General features: G+C 31.9%; 2 protein-coding genes across 2 annotated transcripts in view; one reads left to right on the forward strand and one right to left on the reverse strand.

The window, feature by feature from the left end:
- LOC142219736 (parkin coregulated gene protein homolog) overlaps nucleotides 1-24985 on the reverse strand; it is a 49071-nt gene that overhangs the window by 18479 nt on the left and 5607 nt on the right. The window lies entirely within an intron of this gene.
- On the forward strand, nucleotides 19189-20502 carry LOC142236462 (uncharacterized). Its single transcript, XM_075307686.1, has one exon. The coding sequence runs from the start codon at nucleotides 19189-19191 to the stop codon at nucleotides 20500-20502; it is 1314 nt and encodes a 437-aa protein (XP_075163801.1).

Here is a 24985-nt window from a genome sequence, read left to right on the forward strand (position 1 = left end):
GTGGGAGCGTATGAGTGTTATTTGGAAGCTTATAAATAATAAATTATTATTGCTCATACGTTACGTGGGCACAATTGCATAGTAATTATGCATGGCCGCCAATGACAAAAGTAAATGAGAATTAACTAGGGAAATTTCTCTATATAATATTATGATGGGAGAGAGAGAGAGTGTGTATGATAAAGCAAAAAAATCTGTGTTTCAATAACTCTGTGCAAATAATGCGAAAAATTTAAAAGTAACTTTATTACAATATTCATTGAAGTACTTACAGTCTGTGTCCTTAGCACAAACTATAAAGTGAGGATAAATGCTTGTCATTTTCCTTCTCACCATCTCCATATGATGTCTAAATTGCAAGTGTCACCATCATATTTTGCTGTTACTTTTCCCCATTCTTAAGATGGAAAGCTGTCGGTTTTATTTTACTGGTCATGACATGAGTTGACTTGTCCATTGGTTTGTTTATCTGTTGCTTTTGACATTTCCCAATTTTCCCCATAAATCATGAAGTGCTGGTGGATTTATATTGGTTGGTGACGGTTGCAATGTAGTTGATGAAGTATATGGGTGCAGGAGGTTTAAAGGCGAAAGCACTGCCATTTTGTACATTTCATAAAGTACTAGGCATAAGTGGACCATTCCGGGTGCCTCACTGTGACAAGATGTCTTAGCGCAGTAGTTTAAAGTAGAAATGTGTGAAAGTGAAGTTTACGCACAGAGTAGGGATACACATTTCAAGACTTGACTTTTTTAAATCATAGAAAATAGACGAGTCGGTTTTTGATGCTATCTACACTCAAAAAAAAAGTTTACTTGGAAACAAAGATTTTGACCTTCCATTAGGGATTTTGGTATTGATTCCGAGCGAAAGATGCGGCTTCTTTAAAATAAAGACATTTTTTAGGGACCTCCGTTGCTTTAAATCTAGGATCGATAAAATTAAAATTGGATACAGATCTCATTCATCGAATTTTTATTCTCTGTTTGCGATATATTAATAAAGGTATTCATTTACAAACAAATTCCAGTTTCAAAATCCAAATTATGGCAGGTACTTCAAAGTAAAAACAATTTTCTTAATGCTAAAAAAACTTTAAACCAAAGATGCACATCCTTAAAATAAGTCTTAGCCTATATTTGAGCATTTTTATCTTAAATTTAAAAATTCAATACGTCAGTTGAGTTAATGACGATTTCTTAAAATTAAAAATGTTTTTCTTTATTTTAAGGAAAATTTGTCTTACTTGAAGTATCTACAACTTCAACAGAGGGACGAAAAATTTCAAGATTTATGCCCTAATTTAATGAAAAAAAATTTTGAAGCAAGGATTATAAACTTTCTTTTAATTAAAATGTCATTATTTTAAAGAATTTTGTCCTTAGCATTGCGTAAATTTCGAGTCCTAAAATTTAAGTTGCATAATCTTCCATATTAGGTCAATATCTTTTTCAGTGTATGGAAAAGTGATTCATCACCATCATTGTGCAATGGTTAGCATGCAATCCTTGCATACAGAGGGTTATGGGTTTTATCCCAATTTCGACCAAATATTTCAAAGTATTTCAAAGCTCTAAGTGGTTTCATCATACTGTGAAACGTCGTTCGATCTCGGCTTTAAATTATGGTATCAAAACGGATAGAATAGTATAATTGAGTCTAAAATAACGAGCCCAAAGATGGAATAATGTCACCTCTTAGTTGGATGGGGGAAATTTTCCATTTTTGCGCCAACATAAAATGGTTGTCGAATTTAGATTCATAAAGTCCGAGAAAATAACATGACATGGGGTTACATGTTGACCAAAAATAACATAAGGTGAAAAATTCTTCGAAATTAATTATTAAATATTTGTATATTAATACGCCAACAATTTTTAGTATATATTTTGTGAGCGCATAATAATAAAAATAAAAATAAAGATTTTTAATATTTACGTATATAAAACTCTTATTGATTGACTCTCTAATTAAGAGGTACAATATTCGAAAGAAATGACATTTTGCAAAAAATTTTCTTAGAAACAAAGTGTACTACAAGAATGTTCCATAAAAATGTGCAAAAATTTTCTACAGATCTAAAGATTTGAAAATGTTTTCTATAGAAATAACATTTTGACAAAATTTTCTATGGAAATACATTATTGACAAAATTTTCTATAGAAAGAAAATTTTGACAAAATTTCTATAGAAATGAAATTTTGGTAGATTATTTTTGGCTCGAGTGGCAACCATGATTATGAACCGATATGGACCAATTTTTGTGTGTAATTGGAGATCGGCTTTATGTATAACTATAGACTGATATGGACCAATTTTGGTATGGTTGTTAGCGGCCATATACTAACACCATGTTCCACCTTTGAACCGGCTCGGATGAATTTTGCTCCTCCAAGAAGCTCCGGAGGTCAAATCTGGGGATCGGTTTATATGGGGGCTATATATAATTATTAACCGATGTGGACCAATTTTAGCATGGTTGTTAGAGACCATATACCAACATCATGTACCAAATTTCAGGCGGATCGGATGAAATTTGCTTCTCTTTGAGGCTCCGTAAGCCAAATCTGGGGATCGGTTTATATGGGGACAATATATAATTATGGACCGATGTGCACCAATTTTTGCATGGTTGTTAGAGACCACATACCAACACCATGTACCAAATTTCAGCCGGATCGAGTGAAATATGCTTCTGTTAGAGGCTCCGAGAGCCAAATCTGAGGGTCCGTTTATATGGGGGCTATACGTAACAGGTTGGCTGATAAGTCCCCGGTCTGACACATAGATGGCGTCGCTAGTAGTAAATGCATATTATTTTTATATAGTACCAACCTTCAAATGATTCGTGTCAAAATTTGACGTCTGTAAGTCAATTAGTTTGAGAGGTAGATCGTCTTTTGTGAAGCAACTTTTGTTATTGTGAAAAAAATGGAAAAAAAAGAATTTCGTGTTTTGATAAAATACAGTTTTCTGAAGGGAAAAAATACGGTGGAAGCAAAAACTTGGCTTGATAATGAGTTTCCGGACTCTGCCCCAGAGAAATCAACAATAATTGATTGGTATGCAAAATTCAAGCGTGGTGAAATGAACAAGGAGCACAGTGAACGCAGTGGACGCCCGAAAGAGGTGGTTACCGACGAAAATATCAAAAAAATCCACAAAATGATTTTGAATGACCGTAAAATGAAGTTGATCGAGATAGCAGAGGCCTTAAAGATATCAAAGGAACGTGTTGGTCATATCATTCATCAATATTTGGATATGCGGAAGCTCTGTGCAAAATGGGTGCCGCGCGAGGTCACATTTGACCAAAAACAACAACGTGTTGATGATTCTGAGCGGTGTTTGCAGCTGTTAACTCGTAATACACCCGAGTTTTTCCGTCGATATGTGACAATGAATGAAACATGGCATCACTACACTCCTGAGTCCAATCGACAGTCGGCTGAGTGGACAGCGACCGGTGAACCGTCTCCGAAGCGTGGAAAGACTCAAAAATACGCTGGCAAAGTAATGGCCTCTGTTTTTGGGAATGCGCATGGAATAATTTTTATCGATTATCTAGAGAAGGGAAAACCCTTCAACAGTGACTATTATATGGCGTTATTGGAGCGTTTGAAGGTCGACATCGCGGCAAAACGGCCCCATATGAAGTGAAGCAAATCGGTATAAAACTCTTGCTGCTGGGTCCATATTAGTCCATATCGGGCGAAAGATATATGGGAGCTATATCGAAATCTGAACCGATTTCTTCCAAAATCAATAGGGTTCTATTCTGACCCAAATTAGGAACATGTGCCAAATTTGAAAGCGATTGGACTTAAATTGCGACCTAGACTTTGATCACATAAATGTGTTCACAGACAGACGGACGGACAGACGGACATGGTTATATCGACTCAGGGACCCACCCTGAGCATTATTGCCAAAGACACCATGTGTCTATCTCGTCTCCTTCTGGGTGTTACAAGCATATGCACTAACTTATAATACCCTGTTCCACAGTGCGGCGCAGGGTATAAAAACGATATATATATATATATATATATATATATATATATATATATATATATATATATATATATATATATATATATATATATATATATATATATATATATATATATATATATATATATATATATATATATATATATATATATATATATATATATATATATATATATATTTTTTTTTTTCCACCATTATTCAAGTCTCACATTAAATCGAGAATTGTCTCCTAAATATATCCCGTTTCTTTGGCTCGGAATCAATATCAAATCATTAGTATAAAAACAACATCTTTGGAACCGGGTAAGCAGTTTTTTCAGTGTAAACCCCCAATAAAAATTCTTTTAACGAGTTTTTGGTGATGAGAGATTTTTTAACTCTTACCAACATTATTCTCCAATGAATTTTAATTGCACTGAAAGAAAATACATTTGGTATTTGTATTTTGTATTTATTGACATAGTAGTACAAAAAGTATAAACTTATAAACTGTACTACATTTACATAGTAATCATTTTACAATTGTGTAAAAACAGTAGTATTTAACGTTAAACAATTAAACAATCATAATATATATAAACTAAGTCATCATTATTACATTATAACATCACATAAAAAAATTTATTGATTTTAATGTAATGTTGATGAAAACAAAATAAAAAAAATCAATGTCAAATGTTTAATGTCATATTTTTATAGCTTTTAGATTTTTGTTCATTTATTGGATTATGTATTAATCAATCACTCAAAGCAAGGTGAGATTTCAAATTTCGCTTAAATTTAACAAAATTAAATATTAAACAATCATAATATATATAAATTAATTAAACAATCATAATATATATAAACTAAGTCATCATTATTACATTATAACATCACATAAAAAAATTTATTGATTTTAATGTAATGTTGATGAAAACAAAATAAAAAAAAAATCAATGTCAAATGTTTAATGTCATATTTTTATAGCTTTTAGATTTTTGTTCATTTATTGGATTATGTATTAATCAATCACTCAAAGCAAGGTGAGATTTCAAATTTCGCTTAAATTTAACAAAATTAAATATATTTCTCAGATTGATATGTTGCGAGTGTTCATTAAGCCACATTCTAAAATCTAATAAAAATGGCAAGTCTTCTCACTGAACTCAAGTCTAACGACTTCAGTAACAAATAAATGTGTGGTTTTTATGTCCTTCAAGATATAATGGTGTGATTTGATCACAAATTGTTGGACTTTTCAAAGTGACTTTCTTGTTGTCTTCGTTAGCCATTATTGGCGTTGTTGCACTGACACAACAAAACATTTGTGGACAATAAACTCTATGATAAGGATATTCGTTTTGAAGCAAAACCAAAAGAGGAGCATTGGAACTAAGTACTAAGTTTTTTGGCGTCAAAAAGTCACACTCTTTAAGCAAGGGAAAAACCACAGGAAAATAAGACCGTAAATAAGACCAAGCGCGTTTTTGGTATCCTTGACCTTGGATAACGCAGAAGATTTTACCTTGAAGGCAATAACTCTATGGGAAATTCATTGAAATTGCCACTGGAAGACCTATCACAGAATTGGAACCGGTTCTCTAGTTTGTCGCAAATTTTAAATAGTCATAATTTATTGATTTCCATAATCGCTTGATATTGAAATCTTATTTCAAATAGAATTATCAGAATAACCTATTGTTCAACATATTACATTTCTTGATTGATTTGGAAGCCCAAAATGAAATAAATTTCTAAGAGTTTGTCCAAAACTGGTTCATGAAGACCTTTCTATGGGGTTTTCCCAATAAATTGTCCCAGGGCATCCCTTTATAATGGGCCCAAGACGTGTCCTAAAGTTACATTTACCTCGTCAATTACTAAACCATGTTAAAGTGTCAGGTCCCTTCCATATGTTTTGATCAGAGCTGGGACTGGTCCATTCACACCGGGTATTAGTGTTGTAATGGTCCTGTGGTTGATCAATTCGATCAAAAAATGGTGGAAGTTTTGGTATTAACTCTTTGTCGAAGAAGCGAGGAATTGCTCTCCACACACACAAAAAATATTTTTGTCTACAATCACGAAATTAATTGATCCAATTAATTTTTTTATTGAAATGTCTCCAATCACCGAAATGATAGTATCAATTAAAAAATTAATTGAAAGTCAATTAAACAATTAACGATTTAATTCGACAAATTTTCGTGAAATTTTTTCTGTGCACTTTCAAATTTAAGTTTTGTGTACTTAATTTTATATTGTTTTGTTTTTAGTTTTTTCCTTATGCGGTATAAGAGGTCGTCCGAAGGGTGTTACGCAAAATTAAAAATTCAAACTAAATTTGAAATATAAATTATGTCATACTTCAAGCGAAAAGCTCCTTTAAAGATAATTCTTGAAGATTGTGCAACCTAAATTTTATGGCAAGCAATTTACACAATATTAAGGACAAAGTTCTTTAACACATTGAAATTTTCATTAGAACAAAGTTAATAATCTTTGTTTCAATTTTTATACCCTCCACCATAGGATGGGGGGTATATTAACTTTGTCATTCCGTTTGTAACACATCGAAATATTGCTCTAAGACCCCATAAAGTATATATATTCTGGGTCATGGTGGAATTCTGAGTCGATCTGGGCATGTCCGTCCGTCCGTCCGTCTATTGAAATCACGCTAACTTCCGAACGAAACAAGCTATCGACTTGAAAATTGGCCCACGTAGTTGTTATTGATGTAGGTCGGACGGTATTTCAAATGGGCCATATCGGTCCACTTTTACGTATAGACCCCATATAAACGGACCCCCAAATTTGGCTTGCGAATCCTCTAAGAGAAGTAAATTTCATCCGATCCGGCTGAAATTTGGTACATAGTGTTGGTATATGGTCTCTAACAACCATGCAAAAATTGGTCCACATCGGTCCATAATTATATATAGCCCCCATATAAACGGACCCCCAAATTTGGCTTGAGAATCCTCTAAGAGAAGCAAATTTCATCCGATCCGGCTGAAATTTGGTACATGGTGTTAGTATATGGTCTCTAACAACCATGCGGAAATTGGTCTACATCGGTCCATAATTATATATAGCCCCCATATAAACAGATCCCCAGATTTGGCTTGCGGAGCCTCTAAGAGAAGCAAATTTCATCCGATCCGGCTGAAATTTGGCACGAGGTGTAAGTATATGGTATCTAACAACCACGCAAAAATTGGTCCACATCGGTCCATAATTATATATAGCCCTTATATAAACCGATCCCCCGATTTGGCTTGCGGAGCCTCTAAGAGAAGCAAATTTCATCCGATCCGGCTGATATTGGGTACATGATGTTAGTATATGGTCTCTAATGAACATGCAAAAATTGGTCAACATCGGTCCATAATTATATATAGCCCCCATATAAACCGATCCCAGAAAACATATTTTACATTGAAGTATCCGTTATAATTTGGATTTTTTAACTGGTATTTGTTTGTAAAGAGGCCGAAAATTTGATAAATGAGATCTGTATCCTAATTTTAATTTTATTGGTCCTAGATTTAAAGCCAGATAGGTCGCTAAAAAATTTCTTTATTTTAAAGAAGCCGCATCTTTGGCTCGGAATCAATACAAAAATCCTTAAGGGGAGTTCAAAATCTTTGGATCCAAGTAAACTTTGTTAGGTTAGGTTAGGTGGCATCCCGATGTATCAGGCTCTCTTGGACTAAGATCTAAAGCTACACCCTCAAAAAAAAATCGCTTCTCTAACATATGTTCCAAACATATTTTGCAGGAAGCACATATATTATTGGATACCGCCGAAACATTAATATGTTTGTTTTATGTGAGCATATTATATGTTTGGAAGCATTTTGAGTCCAAAAATAGTATATGCTTGGAAGAATTCCCCAAAGAAAGTTGTGTTCATTCCCTCACATATTTTTAACTTCCACTAAATTTTTGAGTTCTTCGCATCTTTTTCTGTAATACAAATATGCTGTTTTTTTTTCAAATGTCTATTTTCTTGGTTCCGAATGTCTATTCTCTTTATTCCGAATACTCAATCTACTATTCAAATTAAATAATATTTAGACTTAAGCATACCAAATTTTTGGCCATATTATAAAACAGTTTTCCGAAACAACATACAAGCGGTTTCACAGAAATTGCTCTCATTTCATTTTCTCGCTGTGTTATATTGATATCTTTTTATTCAACCCTCCCGGTTTCCATTTCTATTTCTTTCTCTATACTAACTCTCTCTCTCTGTCGCTCTCTGAATAAAGTATCACAACATATATATGTTTACTCGAAATTTGTAAATTTATATATGTTTACATTCACGCATATTATTTTTATGAAACATTCATGCCCCAAAAATAATATATTCTAACATATTAACATATATGTCCCAAACATTTTGTGTTAGTTGAGGAACATTATATATAAATATATACTTAAATATATTGTGTTTAAAAATTGTGCCCGAAACACATTTTGTTTATATCAGAACATATGAAAAACATATTTTTCTAACAGTGTAGATATGTCCCGACAAATGTATTTATTTCGAGGAAGGCACATCTTTGTCTCGGAATTAGTACCAAAATCCTTAGGCGTAGGTCAAAATCTTTGAATCCAAGTAAACTTTTTTAAATGTATTTTTAAGTGGTTTTTAGTCAAGGTACAAAAATTCATCGAGTTTCAGAATCGAATTGTAGATAAATTGAAGCCAAGTTGACCCCAGTATAAAATAGTTTTTTCTATGAGATGATAACGATTTTAGGGTCAAATAACTTAACTCTAAGGACAAAACGAGAATCAATTTAAATATGCTTAGGACAATATTTTTTCAGTGTAATCTAGAAAGCAATTCTGTGTTGTGTTATTTTCATGATCGTATTCAAGGGTACAGACGCGCTTTCGGCTCTATTTACTTGTAATTAAAATTTATTCTTCCATAATTTTTGCTCGAATTAATTCAAAAATTACTGTTTTAATTTTTTTTGTCCTTAACAAATAAAAATTATTTAAATTAAATCTCTACATTTCCAATTTGATATTTTCATAAAGCAGTGGCGGAAAATGAACATAATCTTAGATATATAATTAATTTAAATTTCCCGCTAAAGTCTTAATGCAGGCCGGATGTCTCCGTCATTGACCCAAATAGCGAAAGAAAAAAATATTTAAATAAAAATAATCCTTTCATTTAGTACCCAAGTAAACCTTTATCTATGGCCAAGGATGTATAACAAAATTTCCATTTAGATTATTATATGAAATTTTGCTTATTACTGTTATGCGGCGGCAATTAAACTCTACCTAAATAAACTTTAATGCTTTTAACAATTTTTTCCAATTTTCATTTAGTCCATAATATGAAGTTTTTTTTTGTTTTGTTTACATCCCTTTACTATGTCCTTTCGGTTGGGAAGAGAATGCGGGGGTTGGGGTATGGATTTAGTTTTCATCCTTAACTTGGGGACAGGACAGAGAATTCAAGCCACACAAAAATTGCAAAGTTTAAATGTTGTTGAGTAAATATGATTACCCGTTGTCAATGTAATTATCTCTATTTGAGCACTAGCCCCTATTTCGACCTAAAAAATAAACAACCCTTTCCAGGCTTCTTGCATTTTTTTTTTGTATGTAAGCCACTACATAAACTATGTTTTTTTGTGGCGAATGGTTTTTAGTTGTCTTTTTAATGGCTAGGATTTTTCCTAGTCTCGTTTTTGTGTACAAATATTTCTGGAGTTTTTCTCCTTTAGTTTCGTTTTTGAGTAGGGTTGAGTGTTTATTTTTTTGTGTATTTGTGGAAAAACACATTTGGTTATTATTGACATAACAAAAGTGCAATAAAAAAATGTAAAACGTGTTCAGCACAACATGCGGAAATTTAATTAAGGCAAATGTTTTTGCCACCGATGGAGGCAATGAAACCAAACGGAAAAGAAAAACCTATAAGGAGGGCAGAGTCGCAGATCATATACCCTCCAACATTGCCCACAGGCGTGCCAGACTTATTGGTAAGCGTGACCATTTGAGCATATTCCAAGCTAAATTTAAAATTCAATTGCTTTTGTATTAAAGGCAACATTTTAATTTAGGATTCTTTTGTAGTTATTAATTTAGCAGTTTTAGCGTTTTGCGTCGTTCAATAAACTTTTTGGTATTCGGTCGTAACAGGAATCGAACCCACGACCTTCTGTATGCAAGGCGGGCATGCTAACCATTGCACCACGGTGGCTCCCGTGGTGCAATGGTTAGCTATCCGAACGATAAGCCTGTGTCCAACTTTTCGAAACATATTCGAGTTATTGACCACACTACACATACATTTTTTTCTGATTCAATCATGAAATTAATTGATTCAATTAATTTTTTAATTGAAATGTCTTCAATCACAGAAATGATAGTATCAATTAAAAAATTAATGGGATCATTTAATTTCGTAATTGAATCCGAAAAAAATTATGTGACTAATTATTGTTTCAATTAAAAAATATGTTGAATTAATTAAATTTTTAATTGAATCGTTATTGTTGTTTTTGATCTCAGCTTAAAGCCATGCATTAACTAAACTACAAGTGTAGCTTAACCAACAGAGGAAATGTATGCTTGTCAAATTTATTTGGGCAAAGCCCTATAGACTGCAAGACAAGCATACTTTTCCTCTGTTGGTTAAGCTACACTTGTAGTTTAGTCAATGCATAGCTTTAAGCTGAGATCAAAAACAACAATAACGATTGAAGAGAAGCCAACAGTAACAAACAAAACGAATGAAGATAGAGGAAGCACGCTCAAAAACAAACCCAGCCAAATACATTCAAATCGATGATTTGAGTTTGACAAATGAAAAGAGATATGCTGGCAAATTTGTTTAGGCAGTTAGGTCGAAAACCTTAGTTGTTAGTACCTTCATTTTTTTGTATTTATTTTCATAATTTATTATGATTTTAAATAAACTAATAATAATAATAATTGTTTAGGCAGTAGTCGACTATGAAACCCTTTTTCGGGAGGTTCAAGTGTAGTTCACTTTGGGTTGAGTGAATCACCCGAATTTATTCTGATAATTGGTTGATAGTTTTGCTGCAAGTAGAGGATGCTGATGAGGAATGTGGTAATTCCGAAACAGCTGTACATCCAACCATCTTGCAGTCTATAGGGCTTTGCCCAAATAAATTTGACAAGCATACATTTCCTCTGTTGGTTAAGCTACACTTGTAGTTTAGTTAATGCATGGCTTTAAGCTGAGATCAAAAACAACAATAACGATTGAAGAGAAGCCAACAATAACAAACAAAACGAATGAAATAAAATTTTGACAAAATTTTCTATAGAAATAAAGTTTTAGCAAAATTTTGTATAGAAATGAAATTTTAGCAAAATATTCTAGAGAAATAAAATTATAACAAACTTTTCTATAGAAATAAAATTATGACACAATTTTTGATGGAAATAAAATTTTGACAAAAATTTCTATAGAAATAAAATTTTGGTAGATTATTTTTGGCTCGAGTGGCAACCGTGATTATGAACCGATATGGACCAATTTTTGTGTGATTGGAGATCGGCTATATATAACTATAGATCGATATGGACCAATTTTGGTATGTTTGTTAGCGGCCATATACTAACACCACGTTCCAAATTTGAACCGGATCGGATGAATTTTGCTCCTCCAACACTGGTAGAAAAATGGTTCGTACTATTAACGAACGGGCTTCGTTGATTACTTTTCGTTAATATTACGAAATTTTTCGTTATAAGAACGAAAGTCATCGTTAATACAACGAAATCAATCGTTAAAAGACAATTTTGTGTTTTGGTTTTTCGTTATATTAATGAAACACTTTTCGTTAATATTACGAATAGTGACTTTGTAATTTTTTCAAGAATTAGAATAAAAAAATTTTCCAAGATGAAATTATTATAATCATTTGCACATAGAGAGTAACTTTTGGAAACTTTTAGCCCTTAAAACAGTCGTTTTATATACTTCGAAACTGGAATTGGAAATTTCATTTATAAAACGAAAGCGATCGTTAATATAATGATATGGATAGTTAAAAAATAAATTTTAAATTGTTATATTTCGTCATATTAATGAAATATGTTCATTAATAATACGAATGGGAGTTTGAGTATTTCTGCATCTCCGTACTCTCTCTCTAAAACGTCTCTCCATACTCTCTCTAATACGTCTGTAGCGTCTATGTAATTTGTACATACACATCTAAGCATGGCAATAAGCACATGTTTGCGCGTGCGTTTTGAAAAACAAACGGTAAAAAGTTCAACTGAAAACTTGTCTGATGGGCAAACCTTAACAACATTTACGTTCTTTTCGCTGAAGAGTGCACAGGCTCATTACAATTTCGTTGTGTATAATAAATATAGATGGTGGGTGAGTTGGTGTTTTTTGTATATTCGCAAGAAATTTAGTGTAAATTTTTAATCTTTAGTGAAAATGCCACGGGGAAGTGAACTTTCAGATGAAGAAGGCGGAACAATTACCATAATGAACCTTGGTTGCAAAAATAAATTGGATAAATGGACACGACGATACGATTATCATTTTTTGGTCTTAGAAACTAGAGGCTTTTTTTCTTAAGTGAAAGTCACACTATATGATTATTAAATTATTTAATTTATAAATTAATATTATTTCCTACTATACGAGTATATAAATCCTATTTCAAAGATCTTAACAAAAAATAATACACTATAGTGTATTATATAAGCTGCATCCATACAAAGAATAAATTTCATTCATACAACGAATAATATTCGCTAATACAACGAAAAGGCTACGTAACAGCAACGTAATTATTCGTTAATACTACGAAATGTACTCCATAAAGGGTTTCGTAAATATAACGTAAAATTACGTTGTTATAACGAAATGCTACGTTGGCTGACTTTTAATGAAGAATTTCGTTAATACAACGTAGAAATTCATCGTATTAACGAAACTTTTTCTACCAGTGAAGAGGCTCCGGAGGTCAAATCTGGGGATCGGTTTATATGGGAGCTATATATAATTGTGAACCGATGTGGACCAATTTTTGCATGGATATACTAACACCTCGTTCCACATTTGAACCGGATCGGATGAATTTTGCCCCTCCAAGAGGCTCCGGAAATCAAATCAGGGGATCGGTTTATATGGAGGCTATATATAATTATGAACCGATGTGGATCAATTTTTGCATGGTTGTTAGAGACCATAACCAACACCATGTACCAAATTTCAGCAAGATCGGATGAAATTTGCTTCTCTTTGAGGCTCCGCAAGGCAAATCTGGGGATCGCTTTATATGGGAGCTATATATAATTATAGACCGATGTGGATCAATTTTTGCGTGGTTGTTAGAGACTAAATACCAATACTATGTACCAAATTTCAGCAAGATCGGATGAAATTTGCTTCTCTTTGAGGCTACGCAAGCCAAATCTCGGGATCTGTTTATATGAGGGCTATATATAATTATGGACCGATGTGGACCAATTTTTGCATGGTTGTTAGAGACCATATACCAACACCATGTACTCGGATGAATGAAATATGCTTTTCTTAGAGGCTAAGCAAGCCAAATCTGAGGGTCCGTTTATATGGGGGCTATACGTAAAAGTGGACCGATATGGCCCATTTGCAATACCATCCGACCTACATCAATAACAACTACTTGTGCCAAGTTTCAAGTCGATTGTTTGTTTCGTTCGGAAGTTAGCGTGATTTCAACAGATTCAATTATGACCAGATCGGGGATAAATATATATGGTAGCTTTTTCTAAATCTGAACTGATTTTTTCTAAAATCAATAGTGTTTGTCTCTGTCTCTCAAAAAGACCCTATGGCAAATTTGAGAACGATCGGTCTTAAACTGTGACCTGTGCTTTGCACACAAAAATACATGAACAGACGGACGGACAGACAGACGGACATCGCTAAATCGACTCAGTATACTAAACGATGGATCTCAGACCTTTCCTTCTTGGCGTTACATACAAATACACAAACATACCACAGTAGTGGTGAAGGGTATAAATATGGGAAATATTTAAACCTACTCCCAGAAAAAAGATAACGAAATTTTTTTACAGCCAATTAAATTTTATTTAAGTTCATGAAAATTAATTGTTTTTATTTAAATTTTGCCAAACGTGAGAACCTTTAACTTATTTTAATTAGTTTTTGGTTGATTTAATGACGTGAAATAAAAATTAGAAAAAAAGTTGTATGAAGTACACAATTTAATTAAATATGAAAACAGTTCATATTTTCTTAACCCTTATACTACTTTGGGGTCATTTGATGACCCAAATCGTATTTTTCAACACCGCATATCTTGCTGTTCGAATATAATTAACAATTTCTATCACTTAGTGCATTAATTGGTAACATATGCTGAATTCATGCTGAGTAGTAAGAACTTTTAATTATAATCCAAAAGTAAGAAATTCGGTGATGAAAAATACGACCTAATACCCAACGTTAAAGTGGGTGAAGTTTGCTGAAACTGCACAGAAAAAAAATTGTCTCGTAAATTTAAGAAGATTTTTACAATAATTTATTACAAAAATTTTCCAGAATTTTAGTTCATTTTTCGTATCTTTAACGAAAATTAACTACTCGAAAGGAAATTTTACAAATTTTAAGTAGCAATCGTTTAGTTCATAGCCTACAAAATACGATGGAAATTTCCTTAAAAATTTTCTTAACTGGTAGATAAAAATTCTTTCGTCATACTATAAAACTACTTATGAAATGTAAAATACTTTCTAAATAATAAGTGTTATTTACTATAAAGAGTTTTTGTATGAGAAAATATTTTTTTGCGAAAATTGAACTTGAAAGCGGATAGCAATTTCTTACTGGCAACTCCTATAGTTAATAATAGTTGGTACAACATTTCTCAATGAAATATTTTTAGTTCACATGTAATTAAATTTATAGACATTTTCGTAAAAATGGGTAGATATCATTTCATGAAGTTTTTGCTAATTTTAAGTTAAACGTATTATCGTTCTTATACTGATATGCATTTAAGAGTATTGTTTTTAGAGTAAATTGTGGACAGATGCGATGAACTAATGCATAGTACAGAGATCTTTCTCGTCAAAGTGGAATATGTTTAATGTAAAGATGATGTTACTTAAAAATTTTTTGAGAGTGAGAGCATGCAATGCAATAATGAGAAATGGTAGCGAGTGATGGGGATGTTGTGTATATCTGAGCGTGGGGTTGTTTTTATTTTTGTTCATTCAGTGGTTTGTGTGTGTGTGTGTGTGTGTTTTTTTTATTCGCGAATGGTTTATTTGTCTGGATGAGGTGTTGTTTTCAATGAAGGCACATGTGTTTTTTTTTGTTGTAGAAATGTTTTGGTTTTGCTTGGTTTTGTTTGGCATGCTTCAGCCCAGCAAAAACTCTCATTACCCGGTAATCTTGTAGGTAAGCCTATTTAAAAGTTAATAACCACTTATTATTTGGCATCGCTTCGGATTACATTTACATACGCATGTCCTAGGAGGAAAGTACTTCTCCCCAGGCATACTTTCGGCCATAAAATAAGTAGTGCATTTAAAGCATATAATCACCTAATATGTAATGACTTATTCGTAGATACACCAAAGCTAGCAAAATAGCCACTTATTGTCTCAGGAAACCAAATCTCGAAAATATTGATTTCTATCGCCGATTACAATGGATCAAAGTATAACGAGTGGTGCTGTAATAGGAGAACTACTTGAATAGAAATAGAATATTTATAAATAAACAAAAAATCTAATAAATAATCTAAATAAGATTACACTCAAATTAATGTCGCACTTAAAATAGGAAAAAATGTAGGTTGTTTAAGGGAGTTGGATTCGTGAATTACGTTATAATATATCCAATAGCCAGTTCACATAAGGTTCGAAATCTACAAAAAGTGGATTTTAAGTCTCTATTTTATACGGCAAATGGCATTTGAAATTTAGTTTAAGCGCATTTTGGAAGTGTAATGTCAATGAGGTATAAGAAAGCATTTATTTAAAACATAATATGATAATGTCATTAAACATTATGTTGAAATTATTATGAAATATTTGTGATAAAAAATTCTTAACGGAAAAATTTTCAGAATTACCGTTACATTACATATTCTTTTTGATTTTTTATGTAAGTGCTCGATTATGTGAATAATTATATTAACTACAACTGCCTAAAAATTTTAGAATAACAATTCGAAAATTACCGAGAAGTATTTATTTTTGTCATTACAAGTTAGTCATTATAACTCGCCGCAATGTAATGCAACGTGTAATGACAGCTTTACTCCTGGTAATGTCAATTGTAATGAGATGTGGTTACCTAGTTTTTACTGGGAGTTGTATAGTTGGCGTTGGCTTGGGCTGTTGCACCTTTTTAGCAAGTATGTAACAAGGGAATATAAAGGTATGGAATATTTTGGTTTTTTTTATATATTGGTGTTTGTTTACTAAACTTTTAAATGAAAGTTATTAATATTTTAGCGATGAGGTGTACAATGGCGAAGTGATGATCGGTAGCTTAGAAACAAGTTATTAAGTATGTTCAATATTTAGGGAAAAAATACTTTCCATTATATTGAAATTGTTTTATCTAATTTAATTTTTATTATTCAATGTAAAAAATAAATATTCAATTTCAGAGTAACTCCAGATGAATTTGGAAAATTGTTTGTTACACCTTACCGTATAGTTTAATCATAAATAGGTAAGTGTTCGTTTTTCAATGTGGTTTTCTTTTAAAAAATAATATTATTTATGTATATTATTATTTGCTAATTATTATTATTATTTTTTTTTAACCAGTTTCATGTTTTTCTTTAATTTAAGAGCAACCCAGATGGATTCGGGCAAATTTTTATATTTCTCCTCAGCGTATAATTTAATAGAGAAGTGGTAAGTTTTCTTTTAAAAATTGGCTTTCTTTTCACTAGAATATTTACGTTTGTATGACCTTTTTATTATCAAAATTACAGGGTTTTAATACCTTATTTTAGTATTACTTTAATCGAATATTTTTGGAAACCAATTTAATATTTTTAATGTAAAAAACAAATATTTAATTTCAGAATAATAATTTGGAAACATTTTTATGAATTGGTAAGCTTTCTTTAACATTCTTTTAACCAAAATATTTACTTTTTTATGCATATTATTTCTTTAATTAGATTTTTCGGAAACCAATTTAATGTTAAAAAATAAATATTTAATTTCCGAGTAACCCCAAATGAATTTCAATAACTTTTTAACCTCAGCGTACAATGTAATAGAGAATTGGTAAGTTTTATATTATTAACAAGAATATTTATTGTATTTTTGTCCTTCACATCGATAACAACACAATTTTATGAGTTAATATATTACTTAATTCATTATTTCTCTAATTGTTTCAGGTACAAACTTTATGAGGTACGTTTATCTACACTGAAAAAAAAGCATACTCGGTTCCAAAGATTTTGTCTTTACTTTAAAAAATTTGGTATTGATTCCGAGCAAAAGAAGCGGAGAATACAAGTAAGGATACTTTTAAGACACAATTTTCTTTTAAATTTAGGTTTTGTGTACTTGCTTCTGGGAAGCAAATTTTAATTTTTCGCTTTCTCAGCTTTTTTTCTTCATATGCTATCAAAGTCCTTTAAAAACGAGTTAACGGCAACTTTATTTTCCAAATTAGGACTCGACTTCCAGTAGAAATTATGCTATGTTTGAAGTAAAAAACTTCTTTAAAATAAAGTTTTGAAAAACATGTCCTATATTTGACCGATTTTTTGCTTTGTAGTCAAGATGCAAAAAGACAACAAATTTAAAGACAATTTCATTAAATTTAAAGAATTTTTCTGAATTATTAAAGTCAAGTTGACCTTAGCCTGTACATTTTTTCTTTCATGTTAAGATACCCATTTTTAAGTCAAATCACTTAATTATAAGGACAATACGACTTCATTGAAAAGTTTATCGACTTTTGGACAAGGAAAATAACTTTATTTTAGAGAAATGCGTCTTCTATGCTAAGCAAAATTTGTATTCGTATTTTAAAGACATGAATTCTTTGACCTCACGACAATATTTTTTTCAGTGTAAGAAAAGTTGAATTATATTTTATTACATGTTCATTTTTAACAATGTTCATTATTCCTTCCATTTTTTTCAGCAAGATATGTGAAAAATATACTTACGATGAATAAAAAACTAATGAAAAATGTCCAAAAAGCGAGTTAAAATAAACTACTTTCTTGTTCCACGTGGTCATAATTTTTATTCACAAAAACATTGTATTAAGAACTTTCATAATAAGTTTTTATAATAAAGTACTTTTGCTTAAAGAAAGTTTAATTTTATTGTATGAAAATTTTCATAACAGTAAAACGGTTTGTTGTTCCTTTAATTATTTAATTTCTCTGTACTGTGGAATGATTGATTTAAAAATAGTTTAGTCGTCGACATTTTAAAGAGACTGTTCACCAATTTTTATTATCGGGTTTCCCAAAAAATAAGCATTACTTGCTTTTTAACTTGGTAGGGGTATATAAATCCTATGGTGTTGTAAAAATGAACTAAAATACAATGTTATAGATTACTAAAATTTAAGAGAATTATAAACTAGACAAGTTGAAAAAAATCTTAAGGGCTAAATCATGGTCAATATTACTACAGTTTAGTTCATTTTGCAATGGAAAATGGTTCACTGTTTTTTCAGTGTGGGTACAAAAGTTTCTGAAACGAGTAAATTTTGCTTAACATGTGTCTGTATAGAACTTTATATAGAGCTAAATAACAATTTTTAATTCAATTTTTTCTTCTAAAATATGAAATTTTCTTAAAAAAACAAAAAAAAAACAGAAAAAAATAATTTTAATAAATTTTCTTAAATTTGTGAAAAATTATGATTTTAGTTAAATTTATATAGAGCTAAATAACAATTTTTTTTATATAGAGCTAAATAACAATTTTTAATTCCATTTTTTCTTCTAAAATATGAAATTTTCTTAAAAAAAAACAGAAAAAAATAATTTTAATAAATTTTCTTAAATTTGAGAAAAATTATGAAGAAGGAAACCCACTGCGACCAATATGTTCTTCAATCAATTCTCCATCCAGTGGTCTCTGCAAATACATTACGACGGTGTTATCGAAGTTAACAGAGAACTCAAAATATAATGTTAAAAACTCTACAGATTTCAGAGAAAAAAATCAAGGGAACTGTGATAGATGAAGACGAAGTGATGATATCATTAGACGTGGTTTCTTTATTTCCTAGTATACCAGTAGATACTGCAATAAAAATTATAGAAAGCAAATGGACACATCTTCAAAATTATACACACATGATGAAGGGCCTTTTCCTGAAAATACTCACTTTTTGCATAAAGGACAACCGTTATTTTCAATACAAAAATAACATTTACGTGCAAAAGAAGGGTTTGCCCATGGGATCTGCAGCGTCACCAATAGTAGCCGATATAGTGATGGAAGAGCTATTGGATAAATGTCTCGCAAACTGTGATATTAGACCTAAGATCTTGACTAAATATGTGGACGACCTCTTTGGAATAATTAAAACTAGTGCAATAGATAAAATCTTGACGAAATTCAATAGTTTTGACGCAAATATTAAGTTTACAATAGAAAAAGAAGAAAACGGCTCCCTACCGTATTTGGATATGCGGCTATCTAGAGACAAGAATAACATACTAATTGACTGGTACCAGAAACCTACATCTTCGGGAAGATTACTGAATTATTATTCCAAACATCCGAAACGAATTATCAAAAATACTGCACATAACTTCATCGAAAGGGTCATAAACACGAGCGATAAACGGTTCCATAAACAAAACAAACAGAAAATAATCAGAATATTACAAGACAACAGCTTCCCACAAAATACAATAAATCAACTACTAAAGAGAAGAATACAGACATTTCCAAAAGACAAAGAACCACGAATTTACAAATCGGTCATTTACGTACCTAAACTTTCGGAAAGATTTGAAAATTCAGAATGTATAGATAAATCAAAATATAAAATTGCCCACAAGACTTCAAATACACTTCAATCTCTATTTACGAACACCAAATCAAAAGTTGGCAAACTGGACAAATCAAATGTAATTTACAAAATAGAATGCAACGGCGATGGCCTAACACAATGTCCAAAAATGTATATTGGAACCACAAAGAACAAACTAAAATCTAGATTAGCAGGACACAAATCAGATATAAAATTAAGAAACAGAAATACAAACCAAAAAACGGCATTAGCAGAACACTGTGCAAGAGAAAAGCATGAGCCAGACTTAGAAGGAGTGAGAGTGATAGATAACGAGATAAATTACAATAAGAGACTTACATTAGAAACATTACACATCATCAACACAACAACAACAAACCGTATGAACCACAAAGCAGACATAGAGGGATGTGCAAGCAACTATCGCTTGTTGGTTCAACGAATGAACAAAGTCCAATAACGCATAGAAGACGTCAGTGACAAAACAAACGGAGACCGAACAGGTTGATTAATAAACTTTAAGTTTTGTTTGTGCTTTTTGTACTATTGTTAATGTAAGTGAAAAAAGAGAATTCAATGTAAAAGAATGTAAACATGCTTGGCTTATTACGTATTTGTTTTATGTTATTTTGATAGGTTGTCTTGAAAATGCCTTACATATTAAGGCGAAATATCGACAAATAAATAAATAAATAAAAACATAAAGACCTCGAGCTTGACTAATCATCTCATTAATTATGATTTTAGTTAAATTTTTCTAATACAACCCTACATTTTCTTTCATGGTAGGTTCACTTTTTTCTGGGTGTAAAGCCATTGTTATGAAATTTTGCAAAATTAGCAGTATACAAAGGGTTCTTGAGCGATTTACTTTCACTCTCTGGTTGAAGTTGCGGCATTAGCCTTGCGATAATCTTAGATAAGATAATGAGGATACTGAATTACTGGACCACCCTTGTAACTAGAATGAATCCAAAGCTCATGATATTGGTAAATGTAATCTTCATTCAATTTCACACTCCAATATCGACTCGTTACAAACGAGATAACTATGTCAATATATCCCCACTCATTGGGAAAGGATACAAAAAAGGATAATTTTTACATGAAAAATTTTACCACAAATTATGCTAGTTTTATTGTGTCAATTCGTTGACATTTTTTTTTATTTTTACTGACCAATATAAGCTGACACTGCATTTGAGCCCCCCAGAGACATTATGCTAGTCAACCATATATCCATTTTTATATGTAAAAAAAGTATAAATATGAAATTGTTGCACGTGCCAGTCGTGTCATATGGAGGATTAATAAACCTGGCGGTTTAATTACAAAACACGAATTTGACATTGTTGACAGTCGATTATATTAACCCCATGACGATTAGTACTACTAATGGTAATTTTATTGTAAATGCCGAATGTTATCATTGTTTTGGAATTCGTGCAAATGGAAAATTGTAATGAGTGCTTACTCCAATTTTGTTGTATGTCATACCATTATGGGTTTGTGGTAGTGGATCTAGAGCGAGATACAATGTGATTGAAAACATAATTCGGAAGACTAATAAAAAGTGCACTAGATCGTTTGAATTCAAAGTCATATTTTTGATATCATCGATTGTCGATTTAACTTAATGTAAGAAAGAATCAAATACTGATCAGTTAAATTGCAGATTGCAAAACGTTGGTTCCGAGTTTTTATACCCACCAACCACCATAGAATGGTGACGGGGGTATAATAAGTTTGTCATTCCGTTTGTAACACATCGACATATCGATTTCCGACTATATAAAGTATATATATTTTTGATCAGGGAGAAATTCTAAGACGATATAGCCATGTCCGTCTATCTGTCTGGCTGTCTGTCTGTCTGTCTGTTGTAATCACGCTACAGTCTTCAATAATGAAGCAATCGTGCAGAAATTTTGCAGAATCTCGTCTTTTGTCTGCAGGCAAGTCAAGTTCGAAGATGGGCTATATAGGTCCAGGTTTTGATATAGTCCCCATATAAACCAACTTCCGGATTTGGGGTCTTGGGCTTATAGAAATCGTAGTTTTTATCCAATTTGGCTGAAATTTGAAATCTAGAGGTACTTTATGACCATAAAGAGGTGTGCCAAAAACGGTGAGTATTGGGCCATGTTTTGGTATAGCCCCCATATAGACCGATCTCCCGATTTTACTTCTTGGGCTTATAGAAACCGTAGTTTTTATCCAATGTGCCTGAAATTCGAAATCTAAAGGTATTTTCGGACCATAAAGAGGTGTGCCAAAAATTGTGAGTATCGGCCCATGTTTTGGTATAGCCCCCATATAGACCGATCTCCCGATTTTACTTCTTGGGCTTCGAGAATCCGTAGGTTTTATTCAATTTACCAGAAATTGGAAATCTAGAGGTATTTTAGAACCGTAAAGAGGTGTGTGGTGACACCGTTCCATGTTTTGGTATGATCCCCATATAAACCAACCTCCCGATTTGGGGTCTTGGGCTTATAGAAACCGTAGTTTTTATCCAATTTGTCTGAAATTGGAAATCTAGAAGTATTTTAGGGTCGTAAAGAGGTGTACCGAAAATGGTGAGTATCGGCCCATGGTTTGGTATAGACCGATTTCACGATTTTACTTCTTGGGCTTCTAGAATCCGAAGTTTTTATCCAATTAGCCTGAAATTGGAAATCAAGAGGTATTTTCTGGCCATAAAGAGCCGAAAACGGTGAGTATCGGTCCATATTTTAGTATAGCCCCCATAACAACGATTTCCCGATTTAATTCTTTGGGTTTCTAGAAACCGTAGTTTTTATCCGATTTGCCTGAAATTGTAAATATTCTGGTATTTTAGGCTCACATAAACGTGTATCGGATTAAGTTGTTATCGGTCCATTTGGTAATGACATTTGCTTGAAACTCAACGTAAAATTTCCAGATTTTACTTCTCGGGTGAAAATCTACAGATTTAAGATTTCAAGTCAAGGCGTTATTTTATAATTTTCTTGCACACAAGATGTTAATGATTCCTCTAAAACTCTAACAAAAATGGTTCTTATAAATCCAGAATCTTACATAGTCTTCATAGGTAAAATCTTTAAATTTATATTCGGGAAGTGTACTGGTTGAACTGCTCTGATTGATCTGTCCTCAAACCCCACTGCAATTTCAAAGGAAAACCTAACATTTGATTCATGGTGGTGGGTATTTAAGATTCGGCCCGGCCGAACTTACTGCTGTATAGACTTGTTTTCTCTCGACGGATTTAAACCATTTTTTGAGGTTCTACACCCAGAAAAAAGTGCCTTCGAAACTAAAGGAAAAATTTTTCATCAACATAGTTTATCCATTTTATTTCCATTAAGGTAAATTTTTGTGAGAAATAATAAAATTTACTCGTTTCAGTAAAAAAATCCTAAACTGTAAGCAGTTAGGAATAGTTCATTAACTAGAATAGGGCATGGAATTTTACTCATACTGTTTTCTTCGCTGGGTATAAGAATTACCTACTGAACAAGAAAATTTTATTCACCGATAACAAAGCATTCGTAAAAATAAACAAAAAACGAACTAAAACCAAGTTTCCTCAAAACTAGTAAAATTTCTTATAAAATGATAATTGTGACTTCCTTTATAATAGAAACTTTTTCATATATAAGAACAACACTTGGCTTAGAAAAATATTTTAGTTCATTCGTACTAAGAAGTATGCAATCCTTTCAAAACTTAAGGAAACAAACTTGTTAGACTATAGGAAATTTTCCTATATTTCTATTGTCTACCTGTAATCGATACCTGTCATCGTAATCGATGTGTTTGCGCGTGGTTTGATTTTTTAGTTGGAATCGCGTTGTTGTGGTATACGGAGAGATTGTTAAAAAATAATATGGTAAAATAATATAATAAATCTATATATATATATATATATATATATATATATATATATATATATATATATATATATATATATATATATATATATATATATATATATATATATATATATATATATATATATATATATATATATATATATATATATATATATATATATATATATATAAAATTCAATTTATGTTTGTTTATTTGTTTGTTTGTTTGTTTGTTTGTTTGTATGTACCGAGTTGGCTCCGAAACGGCTGAACCGATTTACTTGAAACTTTCAGAGATCGTAGGGGGCGTTCATGTGGTGAAAATAGGGTACCTCATTTTTTGACACCTGGTCGCGGAGGGGACCTCCCCTTTGTCGGACTTTTTGAAAATTGGACCAAAGTTGACCGATTTGGTTGAAATTTTCGTTGAAGATTGGGGTTGGCATCTATACAAAGATCCGCTACTTTTTATTTCGATATTTGGTGGCGGAGGGGGGCCTCTCCTTTGTTCGACTTTTTTTTAAAGTACAATGAAAAAACTAAAATTCTCTAAATTATCTGAGATTTACAGAGAACATGTGGTGAGGTTATGGAATTAATATGGGGTACCCGATGATTTCATATGTGGATGGGGGGGGGGGACCTCCCCCTTGCCCTACTCTTTGAAGCTTAGAACAAAATTATGCGATTTGCTTGAAATTTTCATTGAATGTTGGGGTTGGCATCTAGACAAAAATCCGCTATATTATTTTTCGATATTTGGTCGGGGAGGGGGACCACCCCTTTGCCCAAATTTTGTTTTTTTTTAAGTTCAAACAAAACTAAACTCCCCCGACTGAAATTTTACAGAAAAAATGGGTTACGAAATTTATATCAGGTTCCTGATTTTTTAATAAAAATAAAAGGGCATAGGGAGACATCCGCTTCTCTTAAGTACATACAGAGAAACAATTAAACTTTACCGAGTTACTTGAAATTTACAGAGGACTGGGGAGAGATCGTAACCTCCGTTAACCGTAATAGTTGATACCTGATTTTGTGATATTTGGACGGAAGAGAGGCCGCCCCTTTAGGCTTATAATT

Source organism: Haematobia irritans, chromosome 1 (genome assembly GCF_050003625.1).
Source record: "Haematobia irritans isolate KBUSLIRL chromosome 1, ASM5000362v1, whole genome shotgun sequence".
In the NCBI taxonomy this organism is placed as follows: domain Eukaryota; kingdom Metazoa; phylum Arthropoda; class Insecta; order Diptera; family Muscidae; genus Haematobia; species Haematobia irritans.

Coding starts and splice junctions, on each gene's coding strand:
- LOC142236462 (XM_075307686.1), top strand. CDS start 19,189: ATGTTAAAAACTCTACAGATTTCAGAGAAAAAAATCAAGGGAACTGTG.